We start from the raw sequence: 21,233 nt of genomic DNA on the forward strand, positions 1-21,233 counted from the left end.
ATAGAGCTGTTTGTAAATAATTTTTTCAAATATTTTTGATAGAATGGGTAGATTTGATATTGGTCTATAATTGTTTATGTCCGCCGGATTGCCTCCTTTATGGACTGGCGTTACTCTTGCTTTTTTGAGGATATCACGGAAGGTGTGATACTCTAAAGATTTGTTGAACAGTAGTGCTATGGGTGGGGCAAGGGCATGGGAGGCTCTCTTGTACACAATGGACGGAATTTCACTAGTGTTCCCTGCCTTGGTTTTTAGAGAATGTATGATGGACACAACATCTGCCGGGCTGATTGGTGAAAGGAGAAGAGAGTTTGGATAGCTGCCTGAGAGATATGTGTTAATATGTGTCTGAGTCTGTGGGATTTTACTGGCAAGATTAGCACCAACCGATGAAAAGAAACTATTAAATTCATTTGCCATTTCTAAATCAGTTGACGGTATATCCCCATCCTTGTAGAGTTTTATTTGGTTATGTGAGTGTTGTTTAGTTCCTAGGATACTAGAGATAGTTTTCCAAGTGCTTTTCATGTTGCCTTTTGCTTCATTGAATCTATTCACATAATATGCAAGTTTTGCCTTTCTTATGATACTGGTAAGCATTGATGAGTACCTTTTAGCTACTTCCTTTGAGACTAGGCCAATCCTAACTTTCTTTTCATATTCATGTTTCTTGTTGATTGAGTTGAGAATGCCACTTGTGAGCCAAGGATTGTTTAATCTTTTGTCAGTTACTTGCTTGGTAAGAAGGGGACAATGAAGGTTGTAGAGGCTGGAGGCTGATGGAGTGTTGTGGAGGATGCTGGTACTATGTCCAGATGTTCGAGGGTGGGTTTGACTCTCCCACCCTCCCTCGCCCCCAACATTGACCGCAGAACGTCTAAGGTTACTTTTCACTCTCGCTTACCAAGGGTATAAGCCACCCCCCTCCAACACACAAACACATGCATCAGATTCTTAACTTACAATATTTATGATTTACCAATTTATTTTCACTGACTCTCAATTTCACAATATTGTGTAAATTTTGATGAATCGCACGTCAATGGGTCATCCAATAATGTTAGCAGACTTCTAGATGTTACCACTGCTGGGTTTAGGCTCGGCTACAAGTACCTCTGGCAGTTTGTAACATCTGATGATGTAGATTTGACTAAATGTAAACTGTCAGCAGAACTATTCGCATACTTTGCGTCATTATATAATGGAATGTGAAAAAATCTCGGAATTTAAAGATAACAACATCAATAGTGTCCATGAAATGTGTATAAGTACTTCATTCATAATGATGTGCTGCCCGAAATCTTAGCGAAGTATCCAAAATTTGCTTACTGTAGGTAATGCATGCACATGACTGTAAAGCTGCCCCCAGTTGGGTGGGTGTGGAGCACATGACTGTAAAGCTGCCGCCCAGTTGGGTGGGTGTGGAGCACATGACTGTAAAGCTGCCGCCCAGTTGGGTAGGTATGCAGCAAATAAATGTAAAGCTCCTGCACAGTTGGGTAAGTATGCAGCAAATGACTGTAAAGCTGCCGCCCAGTTGGGTGAGTGTGCAGCACATGACTGTAAAGCTGCCGCCCAGTTGGGTGGGTGTGGAGCACATGTCTGTAAAGCTGCAGCCCAGTTGGGTGGGTGTGGAGCAAGACTAGTAACTGTGCGATTCCTCATAGATGTAAAGTGCCTTGTATAGTGACTGTTGTGAGCCTCTTGTTGAATCACTTGTGACACAAAAGATTACTGATGTGTGTATTTGTGTGGGTGATTAAATATGTATGTGTATGTATATATGTATGCGCATGTATATGTACATGTATGCATAAGTATGTGTACATTAATAATTTTGTAACTAGCGCCAAAAGATTGTTATTTGCTTAGCTAAACGAACTAGAGGGTTCAGTTCCTGAACCGATTATGTGCCTCTGTAATCCTTTACACCACCGCCCACGGCATGGGTATTATGGGGTGCATAATAAAGAAAGAAAATGAATGGACCGAACCCCACAATTCATTTAGCTAAGCAAGATACAATCTTGATGAGCTAGTTACAAAATTCACTATAAGTCGTCACATCATAAATGGGTTTGAGATCGACCACAAGTAGTGCATTACATAATTTATCAGTATTGTGCAGCCTGTGATCCCGCCTGGCTGGATACTGATACCTAGGTAGTTTTCATGTGTCCGGACACCGGCGATAAGGTGGTATTATTTATTTAACTTAAGAGATATATATTTTTAAATGTTGTCACATTAACGGCTACATCTTCCTTTCTTCTGACATATAGATTTTTAAGATTAATTAAAATATATGGAAACTAATTATACAATTTATTGGCTGGTGTGCAGGGCTTCACACTCTCAGAGCTAGCCATCAAGTAACTATCAAAACGCATATATCTTCGTTTTCAATTCAGTTATATTTATGACAAAGGATTTTAAATGTAGCCTATATTTCTACCTTTCTGATGACATAAAAGTAGTAGGGATGGCAACGCACAGAACATTTTTTTTTTCTGGGGAAAAAATGTTCTGTGTGAGCCATGGTTTTCAGGTCCAAAATCACGCGTGTGAGTCATGGTTTTCAGGTTCCAATATCCCTCGTGTGAGCCAGGGTTTTTCAGGTAAATTTTGTCAGACACAGATTTTAGAAGTTGTTAAAGTTCTTATGATGAAAATAATTTCCGAGACTTAGAAGTTTGTTAAAGTTCTTATGGGAGAAATTCAAATTCGTGTTTATGAGCCAGGGTTTTTCAGGTAAATTTTGTCAGTCATAGATTTGGAATTCTTATGATGAAATAATGTCATACGAGTTTGTTAAAGTTCTTATGATGAAAATAATGTCATACGAGTTTGTTAAAGTTCTTATGATGAAAATAATGTCATACGAGTTTGTTAAAGTTCTTATGATGAAAATAATGTCATACGAGTTTTGTTAAAAGTTCTTATGCTCAAAATAAGTTCATACAAGTTTGTTAAAGTTCTTATGGGAGAAATTCAAATATCGTGTGTGGCGTGTTGGGGGTTTCAGGTGAATTTGGGCAGTCACAGATTTGGAATTAAGGAATTCTTATGAGGAAAATAATTTCTGAGATTTTAGAGGTTTGTATATCTGAATCATTTCACTGTCTTCCCCCGCATCTCTTGCTCATACCTCACACCCCCTCCCTCCCCCTTACCTCACAATCTGTGGTCCACCTGTGTTTACTTTAGACCGTCAGCCAGACGCCGCATGCAGGTTACCACTTAATCTTATCTTATCTTCTCCATAATATCTGGACCGTCCCTCTCCTTCATATTGTTCATTCATAGTTCCTTTTCATTAAACTATTCAGTTTTACATATATAAACAAAGTCAGGGACTAGCTCACGTTCCCACCTTAGTTTTACTAATACATCTTCTTTAGTATCCAATCATTTTCTTCGAGATTTAAAACACAGCTATTTCAAACGTATTAAAATACAATAATTTTGTTATCGAGCTCCAGCTCCTATCCCCCGCCTTAGTCCCCTGTCGTATAATGAATACTAACAGTCCAATCCCTCTAAAATTTAAAAATAATCATATTTCAAACGTAGTTCAATACAGTAATTTAGTTACCGAGCTCCAGCTCTTGTCCTCCACCTTAGTTCCCTCGCACATCTTCGTCAACCTAATCAAATTCCCTGAAATTTTTACCCTCTGTATTTCAGGCACCGTAAATAAGATCAAAACAGTTAATGAGCTCCAGCTCTCGTCCCCACCTTAGTTCTCTCTCGTATCTTTGTAAATTTGTAAATATAAATTTGCTCTGTACCTAGTGTTACCCAATCTCCTAATTTTTATGTAATATCAAACAACCTTATCATTGTGTTCATTGCTGTCTTCTTTTATGTGCTAGCCATATGCTGTATTGTGACTACCAATTTTTGTCAACTACCATTCAAACTGTCATTGCAATCAATCTTATATTGTTTCTGCTGTATTGTGCCTACCAATTTGTTGTCAACTACCATTCAAGCTGTCATTGCAATCAATCTTAGCTACCTATGTGCTTTAATATACTGTACCTACAATTTTCTCTCATTTTTTTTTTAATTTCATGTAATCTGTTATCATTTTTTTGTCTATAAATTTTGCAAGTATTTACCTCCTTAAAATTTTCTGAAATTAAGGACCTGCCCGAAACGCTGCTCGTGCTAGTGGCTTTACAAGACTGTAATTACCATATTTGTATCCTCACATTCCTTAAGTACATTCTTGTATATGCATAAATAAATAAATAAATAAATAAATAACCCATCAATTTTCCTGAAATTTTTTCCCTCTGTATTTCAGACATAGTAAATATGATGTAAACAATTATAAAACTCTAGCTCTTGTCCTCTGTCCAAGTTCACTCCTGTAAATTCATTACTATCAGTCCAAATCCCCCTGAGATTTAAACACCCAACTACATTTTCAGACATAGTAAATAAAAACCAGTTCAGTTATCAAGTTTCAACTGTTGTCCCCCAGCTTAGTTCATTTTGTACAAGTTCTTTATTTTCCAAACTAAATCACCCTGAGATTTAAGATCACCTTATTTCTAACGTAGTAAAATTAATCTGGACATTAGCCAAGCTCCATTTCCTCTGTCTTAGATCATCGAACATAAATATATCCGATCAAGTCCCTCTCCAGCCTAACTCTTTATCAGAGTAGTCACAAAACCCCAACCTGTGTAATCATCTTTCATCCCCAACGTATCCAAACCTTCAATAATCATCATACTGTATTTGCATAATTTCTCTATATTCAGCTGTGTTCTTCACATTTTTTCCATGTTTTCTGTGTTCATTCCATGTTCTACAATGTTCACAGCATGCTCAGTTCAAATTTTTTCTACCATTTTCCCCGTATGTTCACTATGTTCTTTGTCATGTTTTCATGTACATCATATGTTCTCTGTATAACTTTTATACTCAATATTCATGTTCTCAATGTTCTTAGCTTGTTCTTCACATGTTCAGTGTTCATTCTTTGTATTCCCTATGTTCCTTATCATGTCTTCATATTCTCTATAAGTTCATATTCCCTGCATGTTCACTCTATTCATCAACTTTTTCTTACATGTTTTCTGTGTTCACCGTATGTTCACTGTGTTCATTCCCCTACTTAACCTCAATTTTTTTTATGTTCTTTGTTTCTTTAAACCAATTTGTTTCTTCCATTCACTAACTAGTTCTTTGTCAAATAATATTGTACTGCAATACAGTTCCCTCAACAATTTTAGTCACCAAGTTTTTATTTGCAAAACTATGTCAAAGTAATTCTCGTAGTCAACTTAATAGTTCTACCAACCCCGTTCTTAAACAAATCTACACTTTATTCAGTTCCAAATTTACAAAGATAAACCTTTCTTGTAACTTCTTAACTAAAAATCTTTCGCCAATCAACTAAAACTTATTATCCAATCAACCAAAAAATAGTCAAAGGAATCTTTCCAACAGTGTTCATAACTAAACTTATTCCCTAGTCATCAGAAAATAACCGTGTTCTTCATGTTTCATTGTCATTTCATAACTAAAATTATCCATCAATCAACAGAAAAAGTCATATTCATCATTATTCCTAACTAAAATTATAAATAAAATAAATAAATATAAATAAATATGTTTATTCAGGTAAGGTATATACATACAAGTGATGTTACATTAATGGATTGATATATAGATAGAGCTAGTACATACAATGCCTAAAGCCACTATTACGCAATGCGTTTCGGGCAAGAAAAACATTAATATCTAGAACTTAATACTAATTGAGCATAAAGAATAAAAAGTGTTGAGAACAAATACAAATAAAGATAAAAAAAAGGGGGAACATGACTGAAAAAGCAGCACAAATACAATAGGTTGACAAACAGTGTTGATTAAAAAAAGAAAATAACAGACATGGGTTGACAATAGAGGAGTGAGGTAGGTTACAGGGAATTTATTAGGTAGTGTTTAGTTTTTATCTTAAACTGGTTGAGAGAGGTACAGTCTTTAACATGGTTGGGAAGGTCATTCCACATTCTGGGCCCCTTGATTTGTAGAGCATGTCTAGTTTGATTAAGTCGTACTCTAGGAATATCAAAACTGTATTTATTTCTGGTGTGGTGCTCATGGGTTCTGTTACAACCTTTTATGAAGCTTTTGAGATCAGGATTGGCATTATAGTTTAGCGTTTTATATATGTATAATACACATGAGAGAATGTGCAGTGACTTAATGTCTAACATATTCAGAGATTTGAGTAGGGGTACCGAGTGATGTCTGGGGCCAGAGTTGGATATTGTCCTAATAGCAGCTTTGTGTTGGGTAATTAGAGGACGTAAGTGATTTTGGGTAGTAGAACCCCAAGCACAAATACCATAGTTGAGATATGGATAGATAAGGGAGTAATAGAGAGTCAACAGGGCAGGGCGTGGTACATATCTGATCTTAGAAAGAATGCCCACAGTTTTTGAAACTTTTTTTGATATAGTTAGAATGTGTCCTTGGAAATTCAGCTTGTGGTCAATGAGAATGCCAAGGAATTTGCCATCTAATTTGTTACAAATTTGGGTATTGTTTATTTTGAGATTTATTTGACTAGAGGATTTATTGCCAAACAGAATATAGAAAGTTTTGTCAATGTTAAGGGTGAGTTTGTTGGCAGTTAGCCAAAGATGGACTTTATTTAGCTCAGTATTTACTGTGGCATTTAGAGCAAGAGGGTCAGGACTGGAGTAAATGAAGGTTGTGTCGTCAGCAAATAGAATTGGTTTGAGGTGTTGGGAGGCATTTGGAAGGTCACTAATGTAGATGAGAAAGAGGAGAGGGCCAAGTATGCTGCCCTGAGGAACACCAATGTTGATGGGTAGGGTGGGAGAAATTGTATTATTCACAGAAACATATTGGAGCCTGTCAGTAAGGTAGGATTCGAGGTATTGTAGGGAGTGTCCTCTGACTCCATAATGATGTAATTTAAGAAGAAGGTTTTGGTGGTTGACAGTATCAAAAGCTTTATGCAGGTCCACAAATAACCCAAAAGGGAACTCCTTTTTATCAAGAGCTGTATGAATCGAGTTAAGCATACTAATAATTGCATCGTTAGTGCTTTTTTTGGGTCTGAAGCCATATTGGCAAGGGCTAAGTATATTGAGTTTGGCTAGATATGAGTAAAGCTGCTTATAGATTAGTTTTTCAAAAATTTTTGACAAGTTTGGCAGGATTGATATAGGTCTGTAGTTGTTAACATCTGTGGGATCACCACATTTGTGGACAGGCGTTACTCTCGCTTTTTTTAGAATATCTGGAAAAGTTTGGAGTTCAAGTGACTTGTTGAAGAGCAAAGCAATAGCAGGGGCTAAAGATCTGGAGGCTTTTTTGTAAATTAAAGTTGGTATCTCCTCAAGGGCACCAGACTTGGTTTTAAGGGAAAGGATTATCTCATTGACGTCAGTGGAGTTAATAGGCTTTAGGTACAGAGACTGTAGATAGTCCTTAATGTCAGTACTGGAAGATGGAATATCATTTGCAAGGGATGAACCAATGGAAGAGAAGAACCTATTGAACTCAATAGCAGAATCAAAGGCTGAAAGCTGACCATCGTTATTAGACAGGAGAGTCGGTTTGTTATTTAAAGATTTCTTTGATCCCAATATTTGTGAAATTGTGCTCCAAGTTTGTTTAATGTTGCTCTTTATTTGGGTAAATTTATCTTCGTAGTATTTAGTTTTGGCTCGTCTAATTATCTTAGATAGCAATAATGAGTAATTCTTTGAGAATTCTTTGGAGACAATTCCTAACCTATACTTCTTCTCAAGGTCGTGTTTTTTGTTAATGGATTTAAGTATTCCCTTTGTAAGCCAAGGATTGTTAAGCCTTTTGCTTGTGACTTGTTTTGTAAGCATAGGACAGTGGGTGTTATAAAGGCTAAGAGTTGTTTGTAGAAAAGATTGCACTGCTAGGTTGATGTCCCCTATGTTACCTAACTCGGACTCCCAGTTGACATTATCAGCAGCAGTTATAAAATTGTTTATAGCAGTTTCATTGTGCAGCCTAAAGCTTAACTCCCTTGTTTCTAGAGGTGGTTTGCTAATGTTACTTAAGAGAAATGTGGGGTAATGGTCTGTAGTGCTATCGGTGATTATACCTGAAGTAAGCGGAGAGGTTATGTTGGTCCAGATGTGATCTAGAGTCGTGGCAGTGCTATCAGTGATTCTAGTAGGTCTAGTGATTAAGGGTATGAGGAAGCAGGAATTCATACAGTTGAGGAAGCTAACAGCAGTAGGGTGTTCAGGCTCGCAGAGGTCAATATTAAAGTCCCCTGCGATAATTAGGTGGTTTTTGTTCAGTCTGTTATCAAGTATTAGATTTCTAAGGTTTGAGTTGAATTCAGACACATCAGTGTTGGGAATTCTATAGACTGCACCCACAGACAGGACAGACTCGGCACCCTTGACTCTGAAGCTGGCGAAGATATACTCCCCATAGCAGTCTCTAGTTCTAATTTCTTTTAAGCATGTTAGTTCTTGGTGGTAGTAAAGAGCAGTGCCACCACCTCTCTGAAGTTGACGACAGTTGTGAATTGCTGAGTAGTTAGGCATGTTAAAGAGTTGAGTAGTATCCTCTTTCAACCATGTTTCAGTAAGTATAATAAAAGAGAATTTGTTGCCAATAGTTTCAATCAAGGCACTAACATCATCGAAGTGTTTACTTAGGGATCTAACGTTCAAATTGATTACAGAGATATTGTGATTATGAGTTAATACATTGTTTACATCATGTGCTGCAAAATATCTGCAATTTAGATCATTAAAGTGATTATTGTCATAGATAGTGGATAAGAGGTTAAGTTCTGGGTCTATACTTGTCTGCATAAAAAAAGCTGATTGCAGGAAAAACAAGGAAAGAAAGGCAAATTACAAGGTAGAAATAAGCTATAAAATAGGGAAAAATATATACACAATACTGTACAAAACAAACACAAAATGAAAAAAAAAAAAAGTTAGCTTACAAGGGGCTTACAGGGGTACAATGGAGTAAGGGAGTATGGCTAGGCTAGGCAACCTAGGTAATAAAAGAGATTAAAGAAAAAACATATAAACATGGACTATACAAAACACAAGATATAGAAATACAAAACAAAAATATAAGCAAGACTAAGCAATACAAAAAACAAATTGAGCAAAAATGAAGAAAATGAGGTAGATTGCTTACGAGTACTCTCAGGTACACTGTAAGTAACAATTTGCAATTTGAGATGCAGGCAAAGCCAGGGGTACAATGGAGTAAGGGAGCATGGCGAGGCTAGGCAACCTAGGTAATAAATGAAATCAAAGAAAAGTTGAATAATAAACATAGGCAAATTTAAGCTAATGATTATTAACTATAGATAGTTCAGTTATGACTGTATAATTAAAAAGACCTGAAGAACTACTTAATGCACTCAATTAAATAATTTCGGTAAATGACTAGGTAAGAGTAAGTTAAAAATTAAGTCAGAAAATGAAACAAGGAGACTTAGGATACCTAGCCCCACTAGTTGACAGGGGGTTAATTAAGTTAATTCATTGGGAGTGATAAGGTGAGACAAACCACATTGGGAGAGGAAAGTGTTGAGGTTTTCTTCTTTAGTAATTGTAAACATTTTGCCCTCTGCGGTTTTTCTCACCTTTATCAGACCATCTCTAACGAAGCACTGATGAATCGCATCTGGGTTTTGATGACGGATTTGACGCAGGCGGTAGAGGAGTTGCTGTCTGTTCCTGGTCAAGCACTCGTTGATGTATAATCCCTTCCGTTGGGATGCAGCTGTCCGGACTAGATGGGATTTCGTGAACTGGGAAGACAGCTTCAGGCGAATTTTCCGTTGGTTTTGACCTGATGGATTCTTTTTGCCTACTCTGTAGGCAGCAATAACGTCAGTTTTGTTTAGACTGAGCTGCAATTTGTTTCTTAAGAGATCCTGAGCTATTGTCGGTCAGGTGAAGTCACAGTGAGAGGTTGTGTTAACCGGAGCTCCTGAGTGTTGTTATATTATCATAGCAATATGGAAGTTGTAGTGAAGGACCTGGTGACTCTAGTGGGAGCCCTGAGGACAGAGTTGGACTCTCTGCGGGAGGAGGTGCGTCAGCTTAAAAAACAACGAGAAGTAACGAAGGAGGAGACCAGCAGTAAAGGGACCTCGTCTTGGAGAGTTGCGAAAGACAGGGGCCTTAAGAAGACTTTGATAAAGCCGCCTTCAAACGCCATAGCAACTTCAAATTCATTTGACGTTTTGGAGGACGAGTGCTGTGGAGAGACTGTGGATCGCGCAAAAGGGAAAGCAACGAAGAGAAAGGAAGCGCAGGCCCCTCAGAAAGTAAAGGAAGTACCTAAGCAAACATTAGTTGTGGGAGATTCCCAGATAAGGTATTTGGATAGAACGTTTTGTGCTAGAGATAGGGGGAACAGGTTAAGGGTTTGCTATCCCGGAGCTGGCATTGGTGATATTATAAACAACATGAATGATATTATGGCTGGTAATGGGAACAATCCCATTATTTGCATTAGCGTGGGAGGAAATGATGTTGGTCGAGTCAGGAGTGAGGAACTGATTCAGAGGTATAAAACAGCCATAGAGTTAGTTAGGAGCAAGGGAGGAATCCCGATCATATGTGGCATTCTTCCAAGAAAGGGAGTGGGAAATGAATGGATATCGAGGGCACTTGGTGTCAATTGCCGGCTGGAAAGATATTGCAAATCAAATGCAATATCTTTCATAGACAACTGGGAACACTTCTATGGAAGAAATGAAATGTATGCTCGTGATGGGGTGCATCTATCGAGAGCTGGGGTTGTTGCTGTTGCGAACTCGCTAGAAGAAGTGGTTAGAGGTGTTTGTTTGGGTTTAAACTGTTAGTAGATAGAGGTATGGGAATTGATTTGGAGGAAGGAGGTAATAAAAGTATGTGTTTGTGGGAGAAAGGAATTGGCAAAACGATCAGGGAAAGAGAAGGTCCGCAAAATAACAATTCACTTAGGGTATATTACACTAACAGTAGAAGTCTAAGAAATAAAATTAACGAATTAAATGCTCTTGTCTGCACAGAAAAAATAGATATTATTGCACTTACCGAAACGTGGATGAATGTAGAAAATAGAGAACTATTAGCTGAATATCAAATATATGGATTTAAACTATTTCACACAGATAGATTTCACACAGACCCCTACTCAAATCTCTTAATATGTTAGATATTAAGTCACTGCACATTCTCTCATGTGTATTATACATATTTAAAACGCTAAACTATAATGCCAATCCTGATCTTAAAAGCTTCATAGAAGGTTGTAACAGAACCCATGAGCACCACACCAGAAATAAATACAGTTTTGATATTCCTAGAGTACGTCTTAATCAAACTAGAAATGCTCTGCAAATCAAGGGGCCCAGAATGTGGAATGACCTTCCCAACCATGTTAAAGACTGTACCTCTCTCAACCAGTTTAAGATAAAAACTAAACACTACCTAATAAATTCCCTGTAATCTACCTCACTCCTCTATTGTCAACCCATGTCTGTTATTTTCTTTTTTTTTTCTTTTTTTTAATCAACACTGTTTGTCAACCTATTGTATTTGTGCTGCTTTTTCAGTCATGTTCCCCCTTTTTTTTTATCTTTATTTGTATTTGTTCTCAACATCTTTTATTCTTTATGCTCAATTAGTATTAAGTTCTAGATATTAATGTTTTTTCTTGCCCGAAACGCATTGCGTAATAGTGGCTTTAGGCATTGTATGTACTAGCTCTATCTATATATCAATCCTTTAATGTAACATCACTTGTATGTATATACCTTACCTGAATAAACATCTGAGATATATTAGACGAGGAGGTGGAGTAGCCATATATGTTAGGGACAATTTGAAATGTAGTCTCAAAGAGGGAATCAAAACAGAGCCACACACAGAAACTATTTGGATTGAATTAAACGAAAAAGCTAATAATATTATAATAGGAGTAATATATAGGCCACCAAATTTAGACAGAATGGAAGCAAAGCACCTATGGGATGAAATATCTAGAGCATCTAGATCTAACAGTATTTATGTCATGGGTGACTTTAATTTTAGCGGAATAAACTGGTTGAACAAAACAGGGAATAGTGAAGCAGAAGATTTTCTAGAATTAATTGACGATTGCTTTCTTACGCAACACATTAAGGAACCAACACGGGAAAATAATATTTTAGATTTAGTGTTAACTAACAGGGAAACGCAAATTAATGACATCGAAATAGGGAGTGAGCTAGGGAGCAGTGATCACAAAGAAATCAGATTTAGCATAGAATGGAATAGACCAGTAGGAGAAAATTCTGTTAAAGTGCCAGATTTTCGAAAAGCTGATTTTAATAGCCTAAGAAATTTTTTGGGTCAAATTGATTGGAAAGGCTTGGGTATGGGGTGTGGGCCGGTCTTGGAGCGAGACATGAACCCAGCGATAGGTGACTTAAATGGGGATTTCGATGTGGATTCAATATATAACTTATTTAAGAATATTCTAAACAAAGCACAGGAACGTAGTATACCATACAAATTGAATAGATCGTACACTAATGACCCAAAGTGGATAACAAAGAATTTGAAGAACCTTATAGGTAAAAAGAGAGCTTGGTACAAAAGGATTAAAAATGGGGAGGTCACTTTAGAACAGGAATTCGTACAACTGGTTAGAAATGTTAAAAAAGAGATAAGGAAAGCAAAAAGAAACTATGAAGTTCGCATAGCAGGGCAAGCAAAGACAAATCCTAAAGGGTTTTTTCAGTTATATCGTACTAAGACCAGGGAAAGGATAGGTCCATTAAAAACTGAGACAGGTCAAATAACAGATAGTGATGAAGAGATGAGTAGTATTTTTAATAAATATTTTGTATCTGTATTTACTAAAGAGGAACTTAACAATATGCCTTCAGCCGAACAAGTCTATGTGGGTGGGGACGAGGACAGGTTGACGAGTTTAGCAGTTACCAGGGAGGATGTTCTTAAACAAATAGTAAAACTCAAACCAAACAAATCCCCAGGGCCGGATGAAGTGTTTGCTAGGGTGCTTAAAGAATACAAAGAGGAGCTTTGTGACCCACTGTCAACCATATTTAATAAATCAATAGAGTCAGGCAGAGTGCCAGAGTTTTGGAAAGTTGCTAATGTGATACCAGTTTTTAAGAAAGGAGATAGATCACTTGCGTCTAACTATCGACCAATTAGCCTAACGTCTATTGTGGGAAAGTTACTGGAATCTATAATAGCAAATAAAATTCGTCTTCATCTTGAAAAACATAAATTAATAATTGAGTCGCAACATGGTTTTATAAATGGCCGTTCATGTTTAACAAATTTGTTATCTTTTTATTCTAGCATTGTTGAGGCAGTTGATAGTGGTAAGGATTGCGATGTTGTATACCTTGACTTTAGCAAAGCTTTTGATACAGTGCCACATGAAAGACTGATTAAAAAAATAGAGTCTCATGGTATTGGGGGTGCTATATTAAGCTGGATTAGGGCATGGCTATACCAAAGGAAACAGAGAGTTAGTATAAATGGAATCAAGTCAGAGTGGGAAAATGTTGTAAGTGGAGTGCCTCAAGGCTCTGTCCTGGGACCTCTGTTGTTTATAATATATATAAATGATTTAGATTCAGGTTTGAGTAGCAACATTTGCAAATTTGCCGATGATACGAAAATCGGTAGGGAAATTAATTCGGAGGAGGACTCACTATCACTTCAAGTTGATCTAGATAGGGTTTTGAAATGGTCAAAGGATTGGCAGATGCAGTTTAATGCTGATAAATGTAAAGTTCTGAGGTTAGGTAATAAGAACATAAGAACATAAGAACAAAGGTAACTGCAGAAGGCCTATTGGCCCATACGAGGCAGCTCCTATTCTATAACCACCCAATCCCACTCATATACTTGTCCAACCCGTGCTTGAAACAATCGAGGGACCCCACCTCCACAATGTTACGCGGCAATTGGTTCCACAAATCAACAACCCTGTTACTGAACCAGTATTTACCCAAGTCTTTCCTAAATCTAAACTTATCCAATTTATATCCATTGTTTCGTGTTCTGTCCTGTGTTGATACTTTTAATACCCTATTAATATCCCCCCGGTTATGTCCATTCATCCACTTGTAAACCTCTATCATGTCACCCCTAACTCTTCGCCTTTCCAGTGAATGCAACTTAAGCTTTGTTAATCTTTCTTCATATGAAAGATTTCTAATTTGGGGAATTAACTTAGTCATCCTACGCTGGACACGTTCAAGTGAATTTATATCCATTCTATAATATGGCGACCAAAACTGAACTGCATAATCTAAATGGGGCCTAACTAGAGCAAGATATAGCTTGAGAACCACACCAGGTGTCTTGTTACTAACGCTGCGATTAATAAATCCAAGTGTCCGATTTGCCTTATTACGAACATTTATGCATTGATCCTTTTGTTTTAAATTCTTACTAATCATAACTCCCAGATCCCTTTCGCAATCCGACTTCGCAATCACAACACCATCTAGCTCGTATCTTGTAACTCTATCATCATTACCTAACCTCAGAACTTTACATTTATCAGCATTAAACTGCATCTGCCAATCCTTTGACCATTTCAAAACCCTATCTAGATCAACTTGAAGTGATAGTGAGTCCTCCTCCGAATTAATTTCCCTACCGATTTTCGTATCATCGGCAAATTTGCAAATGTTGCTACTCAAACCTGAATCTAAATCATTTATATATATTATAAACAACAGAGGTCCCAGGACAGAGCCTTGAGGCACTCCACTTACAACATTTTCCCACTCTGACTTGATTCCATTTATACTAACTCTCTGTTTCCTTTGGTATAGCCATGCCCTAATCCAGCTTAATATAGCACCCCCAATACCATGAGACTCTATTTTTTTTAATCAGTCTTTCATGTGGCACTGTATCAAAAGCTTTGCTAAAGTCAAGGTATACAACATCGCAATCCTTACCACTATCAACTGCCTCAACAATGCTAGAATAAAAAGATAACAAATTTGTTAAACATGAACGGCCATTTATAAAACCATGTTGCGACTCAATTATTAATTTATGTTTTTCAAGATGAAGACGAATTTTATTTGCTATTATAGATTCCAGTAACTTTCCCACAATAGACGTTAGGCTAATTGGTCGATAGTTAGACGCAAGTGATCTATCTCCTTTCTTAAAAACTGGTATCACATTAGCAACTTTCCAAAACTCTGGCACTCTGCCTGACTCTATTGATTTATTAAATATGGTTGACAGTGGGTCACAAAGCTCCTCTTTGCATTCTTTAAGCACCCTAGCAAACACTTCATCCGGCCCTGGGGATTTGTTTGGTTTGAGTTTTACTATTTGTTTAAGAACATCCTCCCTGGTAACTGCTAAACTCGTCAACCTGTCCTCGTCCCCACCCACATAGACTTGTTCGGCTGAAGGCATATTGTTAAGTTCCTCTTTAGTAAATACAGATACAAAATATTTATTAAAAATACTACTCATCTCTTCATCACTATCTGTTATTTGACCTGTCCCAGTTTTTAATGGACCTATCCTTTCCCTAGTCTTAGTACGATATAACTGAAAAAACCCTTTAGGATTTGTCTTTGCTTGCCCTGCTATGCGAACTTCATAGTTTCTTTTTGCTTTCCTTATCTCTTTTTTAACATTTCTAACCAGTTGTACGAATTCCTGTTCTAAAGTGACCTCCCCATTTTTAATCCTTTTGTAATGATGATAGAGTTACAAGATACGAGCTAGATGGTGTTGTGATTGCGAAGTCGGATTGCGAAAGGGATCTGGGAGTTATGATTAGTAAGAATTTAAAACAAAAAGATCAATGCATAAATGTTCGTAATAAGGCAAATCGGACACTTGGATTTATTAATCGCAGCGTTAGTAACAAGACACCTGGTGTGGTTCTCAAGCTATATCTTGCTCTAGTTAGGCCCCATTTAGATTATGCAGTTCAGTTTTGGTCGCCATATTATAGAATGGATATAAATTCACTTGAACGTGTCCAGCGTAGGATGACTAAGTTAATTCCCCAAATTAGAAATCTTTCATATGAAGAAAGATTAACAAAGCTTAAGTTGCATTCACTGGAAAGGCGAAGAGTTAGGGGTGACATGATAGAGGTTTACAAGTGGATGAATGGACATAACCGGGGGGATATTAATAGGGTATTAAAAGTATCAACACAGGACAGAACACGAAACAATGGATATAAATTGGATAAGTTTAGATTTAGGAAAGACTTGGGTAAATACTGGTTCAGTAACAGGGTTGTTGATTTGTGGAACCAATTGCCGCGTAACATTGTGGAGGTGGGGTCCCTCGATTGTTTCAAGCACGGGTTGGACAAGTATATGAGTGGGATTGGGTGGTTATAGAATAGGAGCTGCCTCGTATGGGCCAATAGGCCTTCTGCAGTTACCTTTGTTCTTATGTTCTTATGTTCTTATTTCGACACAATTTTCACCTTCATGTTCCACAGGTATATCTTGGGACGACACGATAACAGAGTCTAGCAGCTTTTGCTGGTCTTGTTCCTCCTGGGAGACGGAACGTTGGGCTGAAAATGTACTGATACATGCAGTCATTTTGCTGAGAGCTTCCTCCTGTTTTTTTATGGCTTCATCAGTTTTCAGAAGGTTGTTTTCCTCACGGAGATCATTCAAATCATGCTGTAGTTGGTCTTGGCTAGCCTTGCAGTTTCTAATATCCTCGCGGAGGAGGGTTATTTCTTGTTGTTGTTGGAGATTAGTGCGGTTCGCTAGATTCTCATTGAGAAGACTTAAGATGATAGTATTTTGAGACTCGAGGACTAGGCACAACTTTTTGAACCACTGATTCTCGGTCCAGTTAGTGAATTCCGGTGAGGGACCGGAAGCTCGCTTGAGTTGCTTATACTGGGATGCTAGCATGTTCATAGGAGAGGGTTGAGAGGACTCTGCTCCCTTGCTCAATGGGGTGGAGGGGAGGGCAGCCCCGCCACCCCGGACCCCAGAGCTTCCAGACGGAGAAACACGGATATTGTTAGAGTTGGCCGGGATGGATGCCTTGTTAAGGGGTTTGTTGCCCTTATTTCCCTGCACAGTCACATTTTTAGGAGACATGATTGGTTAGAATGGACTGGGGGGTATATATTGTGAAGAAACTTGCGTCAGGCAGCGCGGTGGCGGCAGCATGCACTGGTACTCACAGCCGTAGAGGATTGTTTTGAAACTTATTTGAGATGGAATGAGTTGATTTTGGTCGGTTACTTTGGTTTTGCTATAACATGCTTGGACTCCATGTACTTAGCTGCCTGTGGGTGGCGGTCTACATCATCTGGCGTAAGTTTAAGGGCTGATATACAGCTTAGAGTGAGGAGCGTAGCGTGCACGTATACTACGTAGCAAGCGTTATGTTTTGTCAAGTAAGAAAAAATAACTAAAGACATCTTTCATCGCTGTTCTTATCTGACATTATACTTTGGGGAGCACAAAAATACTCTCCCTCGTCATGTTTTGTCTTTTTCCTTAACGTATTACATCCATAATTGCGCGGAAAAGAATTATTTGCGATTAATAATTTCTGTGGTGAATGCTAGAGACGGGTTGAGGGAGGCGGAGACGCCATTGTGCAAGAGGAGACATCCCTGGTGTGAAGAGTGGCGAGACACGTGGTAGTGACTGGGGAGTTTATCGACAAGAATTACGTTGATACTCGGTCAACAGTTAATAATTACTTATCCACGTGTTCTATAGTGCCCAGCCAGTTCAGATTCAGATGTTTATTCAGGTAAGGTATATACATACAAGTGATGTTACATTAATGGATTGATATATAGATAGAGCTAGTACATACAATGCCTAAAGCCACTATTACGCAATGCGTTTCGGGCAAGAAAAACATTAATATCTAGAATTTAATACTAATTGAGCTAATAACGCATCAACAATTGAAGCCAAGACCCGTAATTACACGTACACAGCAGTGGACGTCTGGGACTAGCTGACGCGGTTTCGGCAGACCTCAGTATTTGAAGACAATGTTAGACAATTAGACACATTAGACAATGTCTAATGCTTTGTTTGTGCATTTGTCAGAAAAAGCTCATCAAATTGATTGGGAGAGTGCTTCTTCAATAACAAATTTTAAAAGCACCTATAACAGAAACATAATTGAATCTGCTTTGATACAGATCACCAAAGAAAGTAATTTGAATATTAGCAGTGGTCTATATAACTTAGATCCATTTCTAATAGATCAGCTAAAGGGCGATTTAAGTAGAATCATTGAAAAACATTTGTCTCACTAATTTATTGTATATATTTACTTCTTTATGTTATAATTACCTATATATTATGCTTGTATGTCTGCTGTATCAGATGGGCCATTGGGCTACATCGGATGTGCCAATTGGGTGCATCTGATGGGCCAATGGGCCGTCTGCGTTGTCCAAGTATTGTACCTCACCTTACTTCACCACTCCTTCCTGCCTATTTATACCCATCACTCGATCTGTAAAATGACCTTCTGAAGATGTATTTAATATACGAAAGTACTTAAGGAAATTTCCTGTTTCATTTTTCCTCCGTGGTCTGACATTGTCATATATATATATATATATATATATATATATATATATATATATATATATATATATATATATATATATATATATAACCTAAGAATCACCGATTTTAATCAGATTTTATAAAAAAAATTACCTAAAAACACTTATTTTATTAAGATTTTATAATTTTTTCCATGTACCGAGTTAATTGCAAAGAGTTAACTTAATTAACTTAATTGCCAGGAGTTAATTGGCTGGTTAAAGAAACACTGTTGATTTAAGTAACAATTTATTGCATGATACATGTACAGAAGATAGGCCTATGGTGAGTACTGACTCAGGAGACCAGCAGAAGTTCACTCCAATTCATAAAATACATTATACTTATCCTTGTTTGTATAAAATACATTACACTTATCCTTGTATGTATAAGGATAAGTATACATGCCTCGTATACATGCATGAGTATGTAGTGTATATGTATGTATAAACAGTATATTACATTCTCTGTATTAATTCCCTCCAAGACTAAGCCCTACACACACATACAATCAGAAACGACCCCATTGAGGTAACCTAACGTCTCTGGTTATCAAAACAATCACTCGCATATGTAAACAAGATATGTAAAGGCAATATGTACTTTCCAGGTCAAGAATCATCACCTCTTACGAAACATCTACATCTTCCAATAAGTATGATTGACTTGTTCACGTTTCTTAAACAATCTCTTAGAGTCTCTAACCTCTACGGGGGATTGCTCATTCTAATAATATCCTCAGATTGTGAAGTTTTTGACTTATTAAGTCGATATTATTGATGAGAGATGTAGTGATTTCGTAGTGGATATGTAAGTTATTAATGATTCCTTTGTCTCTGGAAGATTTGTTGACCTGTGAATGGTCCGGGCACTACTATAACGAGTGAATAGTGACCACTGTAGGTCAGGGGAAGGTCAATACCTTTTGTCAACCAGAGATTGGTGACCATTAGGGGGAGGGGGGGGTCAGGGAAGGGTCATAACAACATGTCATCCTGCGAAAAGTGTTCAGAATAATTGCCTCAGATTATCCGAGGATTGGTGACCCCTATGAGTCAGGAGAGGTCAATACAATCCAGCACTGTAAGGGGTGAGGTTGTGAGGGGTTATTACAACAGGTCAACAGGGGAGTGATTTTTTTTCTTGCAGGGATAATCCTGCGCGGGCCCTAAGCTTCTGGCTGGCCCACTAAGTGTTGCTTGTTTCTGTTTTACTTGGGCGGAGTATGAGAATTTATGACTCGTATGGTCGCTTCAGTAAGATTTTGCCATATGTGTTGTTGAAGAAGAAGTAGAAGTTGTTAACAACTTCTTCTACTCTGTTGAATCTAAGTGGAAATCTTAATGGGTTTGTGTTACGGACCCGAGCCCAGCGTCCGAGCACGGAGCAGTGACGACCGCGCCATCTGTGGGTCAGCTCCCGAAACCCCCTCCAAATGGACGACGCCACCTAGTGAGGACGAGATATACTGGCCACAAGGGCTAGTTTCCCGTCCTAATCAGCTCATAACACAGCCGCTGCTGACCTCTGGTGAGGTGGAGCTTAGACAGCAACACCATCTATGGAGTGGATACGTCGGGCGTTTGTGTCTAAGCCTGTAAGTGAGGTGCCCTAGAGTGTCCCTGTTACTGATGACGTGTCTCATTACAGAGTCGACCTGGGACTGCTGTAATGGAAGTTGGATCAGTCTACCCAAGGCAGCCGTCTTGTCTCCAAGTGTTTGCTGCAGCAGCTGTGAGTCGCCCCCCGGATGAACACTGTGGTGTTAGCTTACTTGTGACATGGCAGTTGAGGGATTGTCGTACCCGGGACTGACTGGTGGAGACGCTTAACCACTGGGGTGTTGTGGCAAGGAGAGTGGTCTGTGGGATCACACGAGGCTCCTGACTAGGGCTCGCTACCCTAGTATCGGTCGTGGAGTGGCCTAACCAGCGTTGCTGATTGGAACCTGCCAGCTACCGGCTGGACTTGTGGTTGATGGCCTCCACGACGGTGCCCCCAGTGGAACTGTGATTTGGCTGGCCTGTGGCCAGGGTAGACTCAAGAGAATCGAAGGATTCGTCGTGAGGCCACCAGAGGACTAAGACCTTAGCATCGTCGAGCACCGCGGAACACTCCGCGTCTTCAGAAGACTACTACTTTGTACATAATAGTGTTTAACCCCCCCCTGTGTAACCTTTTATATATTATTTATGGTGACGGTAATAATTATATTATTAAGTATTTGCCTTTATTTCCCTTCCCCTTTAATTTACTTGCGTTACGGATCACATCCCTTGAAAGCCACTATTAGCTTGGGGCCGGATACCCTACCTCTAACAACATCAGAGAAAGAACCCGATTGCGACCCTAGAGGGCCGTAGCAGTTTGTAACTCTGCACTGTGTTAGATAATGTTCCAGTGGTCTGTCGGGCATTTCTCCACAGTGTTGACATTTCCTCTCATCTTCCGGAACCTGTAAGCCTATTTCCCATGCACATGGGAATCCAAGCCTGATACGATGTAAGTGTACTTCTGTTGTTCTACTGCTACCTTTCATCAAACTAAGTGGTTCGTAGCTGGTTGAATTCTTGTACCAACCCGCAGATCC

General features: G+C 38.4%; 1 protein-coding gene across 1 annotated transcript in view; it reads left to right on the forward strand.

The window, feature by feature from the left end:
- LOC138357282 (uncharacterized) overlaps window positions 1-21,202 on the forward strand; it is a 62,372-nt gene extending 41,170 nt beyond the window's left edge. Inside the window, exon 2 of the mRNA XM_069313963.1 lies at window positions 20,294-21,202. Coding sequence (XP_069170064.1) covers window positions 20,294-20,458 — 165 coding nt within the window. The 3' untranslated portion in view covers window positions 20,459-21,202. The remainder of the gene's footprint in view (window positions 1-20,293) is intronic.
- The last annotated feature ends 31 nt before the right edge of the window (window positions 21,203-21,233 follow it).

Source organism: Procambarus clarkii, chromosome 77 (genome assembly GCF_040958095.1).
Source record: "Procambarus clarkii isolate CNS0578487 chromosome 77, FALCON_Pclarkii_2.0, whole genome shotgun sequence".
Taxonomy (NCBI): Eukaryota; Metazoa; Arthropoda; class Malacostraca; order Decapoda; family Cambaridae; genus Procambarus; species Procambarus clarkii.